This window comes from Chiloscyllium plagiosum, chromosome 8 (genome assembly GCF_004010195.1).
Source record: "Chiloscyllium plagiosum isolate BGI_BamShark_2017 chromosome 8, ASM401019v2, whole genome shotgun sequence".
Lineage (NCBI taxonomy): Eukaryota > Metazoa > Chordata > Chondrichthyes > Orectolobiformes > Hemiscylliidae > Chiloscyllium > Chiloscyllium plagiosum.
This window is the reverse complement of record NC_057717.1, coordinates 101185354-101193439: the sequence shown is the minus strand read 5'-3', so window position 1 is coordinate 101193439 and position 8086 is coordinate 101185354. Positions and strand designations below refer to the sequence as shown.

At 46.8% G+C, this 8086-nt stretch overlaps 1 protein-coding gene across 1 annotated transcript in view; it reads left to right on the top strand.

Moving 5' to 3' along the window:
• The first annotated feature begins 500 nt into the window (after window positions 1-500).
• Window positions 501-8086, top strand: part of shfl (shiftless antiviral inhibitor of ribosomal frameshifting) — a 26604-nt gene continuing 19018 nt past the window's right edge. The window contains exons 1-2 of the mRNA XM_043694933.1: window positions 501-635; window positions 781-928. Of these exons, the coding sequence (XP_043550868.1) occupies window positions 519-635; window positions 781-928 (265 nt within the window). The 5' untranslated portion in view covers window positions 501-518. The remainder of the gene's footprint in view (window positions 636-780; window positions 929-8086) is intronic.

Sequence of the window (8086 nt, the reverse complement as noted above, 5' to 3'; positions counted from 1 at the left end):
ACCTTCCAGCTCAGTACCATCCTCATGACCTGTCCTACCTGCCAATCTCCCTTCCCACCTATGCACTCCCCCCTCCCCTCCGACCTATCACCTCCATCCCACCTCCATCCACCTTTTTCCTCCCAGCCCCAGACCCCTCCCATTCATCTCTCCACCCTGGAGGCTCCCAGCCACATTCCTGATGAAGGGCTTTTGCCCGATTCTTCTGCTCCTGGGATGCTGCCTGACCTGCTGGGCTTTTCCAGTGAATACACATATCAACTCTTGGCAATCATTAGTCTTTGCTGATTCCTGCAGTGTTTTGTTTCTTTTAATGCTAACAGTGGTCCTTTTGAAGTTGAACTCTCAGACCCTGAATATCTATACACCTTTGCTTGCAGCCAGTAGACCTTGCTCTCACCATCGCAGCAGCTTTAACCCCGTTTGTGTTCTCTTCGGCTCGCCACCCGCCAGATCAAACGGTTCGAAACTGAAAGTAAAAACAATAGTGTGGTCAGGAAATTGCGTTTGGGAGGCTGATGAGGGAGCAAGAAACGGCTCAACTTCAAATTCCACAGGCTGCTTTTGAGGGAACTGTAATCCCTTTTTTTGTCAGCAGCCCAATGGCTCACGTACACTTGAAGGACAAGATTGAGGTGATGAGATGGTTTTCCTTGGGCTTTGGTTTTGCAGCGGGGGCTGCTGTAGTTTGTTTTTTGGTGCGTGTTTCGGCGCCCTCACTATCTTTTGAGCTAATGTGTTGCTGTTGGTTTCTCCCTCCCCCGGACACCTGGAAAACAGTTGGAGAAGAGTGTGAGGAGGTTTCGAGAGACCTTCCGAGGGAACGTGTCCTTGGAGTTAGCGGTGCTGCTGATGCACAGGTACCGCAGTGATTACCAACTGGTGGCTAAACACATCATTCTGATGGGCACTGACCCGGACACTGATGGTAAGTGCTTTCATGTCTTAAGCTTGGGGCAAAGTTTGCTTCCACCCTTTTGTCCCCTTCCTGTTTCTCACCCTTCTGCTGCAAAACCTCCATTGCATTGACTCCCAGAGCTCTCCAGAGTTGTGTTGAGTTCCTCCAGCCTCAGCAATGTCACTCAAACCTTCTGTCCTCTGCCCTTCCCCAACCATTAGACAGTAAGAGGTGGGAGCAGATCTATGCAGCTTATTCAGTGCTGCCACACAGGGATTCTTCAACTTCTGTTTTAATTTCAGCATCTGAAGTTCTTGGCTTTGTTTTACAGCTCTCCCTGAGCAAGAGTTTTATGAACCAACATTATAAAAAAAAGCAGCTCGCTTGGACCATGACTGTTTTCATGTGAGCTTCCTGAGTGTTGGCTGCTGCGTTTCCTCTGTTTCAGCCATCACAACACTTTGAAAGTACTTTGTTGTCCGTGGAGCTGTTTAGGATGTTCAGAGTTTCTGATTGGGACACATACATTTTCTCTTGGTGATTCTCATTAGAGATAAAGATGATCATCCTCAACTCCACTCTGCTGCCCTTTAATACTGACCCTGGATTCCCTTTCCTGATTAAAAAGAAATTCTGTCTACATCTTAGTCGTATCCTCTCACCTCTCTCTTCCCCGGTCGTATAAATTCTACGTTTTACAAGATGTGAAAAGGTGCCCAGTTATCCCACCTCTGGCTTGATGTCAGATTTGGTCAGGCTTCACTGCCGGGCTGTTTCACTGCGTTAAAGACACTCTCCACAGGTCGAAAATAAAAGCCAGGTGCTGGAAAATGGAAACGCAAACAGCAAATGTCACTCAGTAGGTGAGGCAGCAACTTTGGAGAGAGAAAAACAGAGTTTTAGGGCTGCTCACCTTCCATCGGGTTCTGTGCAAATGGAGGTTGTTGTTGCATTGGTCAGAGGGAGTGATACCCTAATGACAGGTGTACGCGACATCTTTACACTAAAGGGGCCCTTTCCAAACTCAGCACCCTGTGCAAAACAGCAACCCATTTATTTATCATCTGCAGCTGCAAATCCAGTTTATTTTTCCCTGTCTTGTATTTGACTGGATGGTTTCAAACAGCCCATAATTGTCTGTTCGCCACATTTATTTCGTAAATTTTGAGTTAATTTGCCTTGCAGCTTGGCTGGGCAGTCCAGCAGGATGTCCCATGGCAGTGTTTTGAAGAAGAGCAGAAGATAAAACCAGAAATTGCTGGAGAAACTCAGCAGGTCTGGCAGCGTCAGTGGGGAGAAAGCAGAGTTAAAGTTTCAAGGCTAGTGACCCATCTTCAGCGCTCTCCCTATAGGGTGGCCCAGTGGTTAGCACTGCTGCCTCATAGCACCAGGGGCCTGGGTTCAATTCCAGGCTTGGATGGCTGTCTGTGTGGAGTTTGCACATTCTCCCTGTGTCAATGTGGGTTTCCTCCCACAGTCCAAAGGTGTGCAGGTTAGGGTGGATTGGCTGTGCTAAAGTGTCCAGAGGTGTGCAAGGTTGGTGGGTTAGCTATGGGAAATGCTGGGGTAGAGTAGGGGGAATGGGTCTGGGTGGGATGCTCTGTGGATGGGGCAGGATGGGCAGAATGGCCTACTTCCACACTGTAGGGATTCTTCCATTTCAGCATCTGCAGCTCTTTGTTTTATTTTAGAGCTCTCCCTGAGCAATAGTTTTATGAACTGACATTATAAAAAAACAGTTCACTTGGGTCATGTCTGTTTTTGTGTGAGCTTCCTGAGTGTAAATTGGCCGCTGCATTTCCTCAATTTCAGCTATCACAGCACTTTGAGAAGTATTTCGTTGTCTGGGAAGCTCTTTAGGATGTTCAGAGTTTCTGACTGGGAGACATACATTTTCTTTTGGTGAATTTCATTAAAGTTAAAGAAAGCAGTGGGTGTATTTCTGTCAGGTGTTTTTCAATGATAGTTGTCAGGTCTGAAGTTGAAAAGTGTACGATAAACGCTCTACATTTCCCCATAAACATGACCACAATTACAAGTTGTTAATCAGCTCCACAGGTTAAAGAAAAGAACTAATATCTTCATTTTAATGGAATGCAAATTGTGCTGGAAATTAAGTGGGTGAAGTCCACTCTGTGGGGGGGACCTAGCTCTTCTGTTGCCAGCACAGATCACTAGATGCCGTGTTTTCCACAGAGGGAACTCTCATAGATTGCTCAGTTCCCCTGCTCCACACCAGAGTAAACTATGGAGCCCAGATGTTGCCTCAGCTCAGGTCAGTCACCATAGGCTTAAGAATTGAACCTGGGACTGAGCTAATTGATTAAGCAGTATCCCACGGCAAACAGAGACTGCAATAGCCCGTCCACCAGAATCAGGCTTAGGAACCTGTGGCCATAGAGTCATAGAGGCATAGAGATGTATAGCACTGAAACAGACCCTTCAGTCCAACTCGACCAGATATCCGAACCCAATCTAGTTCCACCTGCCAGCACTTGGCCCATATCCCTCCAAACCTCCCTCTATTCATAGACCCATCAAGATGCCTTCTAAATATTGGAATTGTACCAGCCTCCCCCACTTCCTCTGGCAGCTCATTCCATACACGCACCACCCTCTGCGTGAAAATGTTGCCCCTTAGGTCCCTTTTATATCTTTCCCCTCTCACCATAAACCTATGCCCTCCAGTTCTGGACTCGCCCACTCCAGGGAAAAGACCTTGTCTATTTACCCGATCCGTGTGCCTCATGAGTTTACAAACCTCTGAAAGGTCACCCCTCAGCCTCCGACGCTCCAGGGAAAATAACCCCAGCCTGTTCAGTCTTAATCACGAAGACTTGGCACAGGTTTAAAACAGAAAAAACAAAAGTGATCTGAGAGGAAAAATGAAGGTAAGTGGTGAGGATCTGAAATATGCTGCCTGAGAGTGTGAGTCAGGTTCGGTCTGAAGAGAATTGGACTCTTATCTGAAATGTGCAGGGTCACAGGGAGAATGGCAGGAGGTGAATTCCTCATTTGAGGAGCTGGTGCAGACACAATGGGCCAAATGGCTTTCTTCTGCACTGCCACAATTCTGTTGTCCTGTGTCTCATTCCCATTTGGTACGGGCAGTGGTGGGATGTTATCTGGGGACTGTAGAGGCTGAGGGTTTCCGGTAATGCACTAAACCCCGGCCGCAGAAAGGAATTATTATGAAGCAACCATTAATTGTGTGTCTATTCTTCAATTAATTATGTTTAACCTATAATGTAGAGACTGAAACCTGATAACCTTTGCATTCACAATAATTTGTGTATCTCAGTTTCCTCTTTATACATGAATTGGTTTAAACGTTAACATTATCTCTGTCTCTGTCTGTCTGTATAATGTAGAGACTGAAACCTGATAACCTTTGCATTCACAATAATTTGTGTATCTCAGTTTCCTCTTTATACATGAATCGGTTTAAACGTTAACATTAATAGCAGTAAATGAGAGAGAGCGTATATCTCTGTCTCTGTCTGTCTCTCTCTCTCTCTCTCTCTCTCTCTCTCTGCCACCTCTCCCTTAGCAACTGCTCACATACATATACCGTACTGAGTGAGCTTTTGATGGAATGTGGGTCTCAATGGCAGCACCAATATTTGTTGCCTATCCTTTTAACTGTGTGGCTTGCCAGGCAGAGGGTAATTCAGAGTCACATAGGCCAGACCGCGTAAAGATGGCGGATTTCCTTCACTAAAAAACGTTTGTGAACCAAGTGTGCTTTCAATTGATGGTTTCATGGTCACCATTACCGAGACCCGTTTATTAACTAAAGTTAGTTCCACAGCTGCCATGGTAGAATTGAGCCCATAAGTGTTAGCCTGGGCCTCTGGATTAGAATCCAGTGATATAACCGTTACATCACCATCTCCCGGGAAGTAACCCTGAACCGTAGGCTCATGTGCCTCATATCTGTCTATTTTCCTTCTCCCGCCCTTTCTCTCTGTGCCCCTAATGGCAGTTCCTGCACAATGTACAATCACTGCACAGGTCCTGCACCAACTGGTAATGCTCCCATCAGTGTCTGTATTGGCGCTTGATCAGTTCTGTGTGATAATCGGTATAGATTCTCTTTATCTAGCATGTTAAATGTCAGCATTCGGCATCATTGTTTACTGTAGTGATTGAATTGAGGGCCAGGTGGATCTCATTGGCTGTGAGATCCCTGATTGGGGCTGTTAACCGGGGCCAATTAGGGAGCCCTGGCTGACTGATATAAACAGGAGATTCAGAAAGACTCCTCCCTCCAGGAATTGGCTCTGAGCTGGCTGGTCAGAGACCATGTACAGTGCATGAATAAATAAAGACTGACTTGGTGCTGGGATACTGGCTTCCACAGAGTTATTTCAGTTACTATAAGATTATACATCACATCAGTTCCACTCCTTAATTCTGGTACAGCAGAATCACGACATCTACTAACCCCCCAGCCCATTATCCCTGTCCTTGTAACAGGATCGTGAATGTTCCGACACACGAGGTCCTGACCCTGTGTTATACTGCACAGTATTCCAGCCCAGGGCCCTGTTAATTCCTTTATACTTGTCAGGTTGTTCAAAGTTAAGGACCACCAGTAGGATAAAAAGAGAAAGGCCAGCATTTATATATCACCTTGCTGGGTGTCCCAAAGAGCATTTCCAATGACTTAAATATTTCTGCAGTGCAGTCACAGGAAGCCCAGTTTGTTAGATTATATTCATGGGGGAGCTAGACATTGCCCGTGTGGCTAAAAGGATCAAGGGGTATGGAGAGAAGGCGGGAGTGGGATACTGAGGTTGCACAATTAGCCAGGATCATACTGAATGGAGGGGCAGGCCGAAAGGGCCGAATGGCCTACTCCTACACCTACCGTCTGTGTAAAGTGGGAAACTCTACAACCAATTGCAAGCAGCCAACTCCCTCAAATGTCAGCTTGGTAATGTCAAGATAACCTGTTTTCATGTGCAGTTTGTTTGGGGAACAAATATTGACCAGGACACTGGGCTTAATGGCCCTGTTCTTGTTGAAATAATGCTGTAGGATCTCTTAATGTTCACATGAGAGGGAAGACCCAAACGAGGGGAGCCCCTGTACCTAGCAACACTCCCAACACCGTATTAGGATAAGGGCCTGGAGTTTTCACACTGAAGGGGAACTTGAACTCAAAATCTTGTGACTCAGAGAGACATGTCACCTGTAAACCAGAGTGGACTAAGTCACGATTAAATCCGACAAGAAATTCAGGAGAAACCGCTTTACCTAAGAGAGCAGTGTGAGTGTGGCACTGCCTACCTCAGGGGGAGGTTGAGCAGAGTATCATAATAAGGCAAATCTAGGAAATGCATGAGGGAGAAAGGAACGGGATAATACTGATTAGATTAGATTACATTACAGTGTAGAAACAGGCCCTTCGGCCCAACAAGTCCACACCGCCCCGCCGAAGTGCAACCCACCCATACCCCTACACCTAACACTACGGGCAATTTAGCAGGGCCAATTCACCTAACCTGCACATCTTTGGACTGTGGGAGGAAACCCACGCAGAGACGGGTAGAATGTGCAAACTCCACACGGTCAGTCGCCTGAGGCGGGAATTGAACCCGGGTCTCTGGCGCTGTGAGGCAGCAATGCTAACCACTGTGCCACCGTGCCGCCCTGATCGGGTGAGGTGAAGTGAAAATAGGAAAATGTAGGAGCTTCCTCCTGAATTCTGTTAGGTGGTGATGTATTGCAGATGGGGTTTCCATTGTACAGATACATCTTAGTGTACAGGTAATTATAAGAGTAGATAGAATGAAGGACTGGATTCAATAGTTTAGTGCCTGAGGATGTGTCCCCAGGTGCACGCATTAGATTCCATATACCCAGTTGCTGACTGGGGTGTGATCTGTGATCAAAGAGGGGATTACACTGTGGTTTTTGGAATCTCCCTCTTCTTTCCCAGTGATGAGTGACAATGATGCCATTATTCAGGATGAGGGGTACTGCCATTGTCCTTGTTGAGTGTGGGAAACCACAAGAAGAGGAAGACCACTTCCTAGTCCAAACAGAAGAGACTCTTGCAGTGAACAAGGTCCAGTTTATTGCACCAAAAGCAACAAATGCTGGAGGTCACAGTGGGGTCATAGTCCGGGAACCCCGTACTGCCCGGTTCTACCTCCTTCCCAAGATCCACAAGCACAGTGGGGTCAGGCAGCATCCACAGAGAGAGAGAGAGCAAGCTAACGTTTTCAATCTGGACAACTCTGCATCAGACCTGACGTGAAGTGTGGAGGGGGCAGCATTTGTGCAATAGTTGGGGGTTGTGGAGTGGTGGGGGGGCAGAAAGGATGGAGACAGTTCAGAATAGGTGATCAGGCTGTGAGAACGGTGTGTCTAACTGCCAAAAAGGAAAGAACATAGAGTCCCACTGGGGTTGGGGAGAGGGGACATGGTGACAGAGAATGTCAACAAGTAACGCAAAAAGATAGGGAAGGATTGGGAGTGGTTAACAATTTGAAGGTGTTGAACTCAATATTAAATCCAGAAGGCTGTAAATTAATTGACTGAGAGTTGCGGAACGGAGCTCCAGACTGGCTATTGATGGCACAATGCTCGTCACTCCCCCTGGGTTTGAGGTTGAGGGTTCACTCAGAGGTTGCCAGGAACATTACGTCAACGAGAAAGTGCGGACGTTTCAATCAGATCGGTAAAGCTTTCTGAGTTATTGTACCGAGACGTATAAAGTTATGAAGGGGTGGGACAGAGGAGCTGGAAAACAACTGTTTCTAGTGATTGAGAGAGGGACCTTTAATGAAGGGGAGTTAGCTGTTGACATTGAGGGGTGTCACGGTGAATGCATGGCTGGAGTTAGCAGAGAATGCAGGAGTTAGGTTGAGGAGTGAGGAACAGACGATTAGGGGAGATGTTGTAATGGCCGGACAGGTTAAAAAGCAGCTGCAAGAGAGGAGTGACGAGATGAGACAAGGTGTAAAATTGCAAGCTTCAGTCAATTGCCATGGCAACAAGGTTAATCCTTTACATCCTCCTGAGAGAGAGCAGATAGGTCCAATGGTTTAATGAGGTAAAAACAATGACTGCAGACGCTGGAAACCAGATTCTGGATTAGTGGTGCTGGAAGAGCACAGCAGTTCAGGCAGCATCCAAGGAGCTTCGAAATTATCGTTTCGGGCAAAAGCCCTTCAT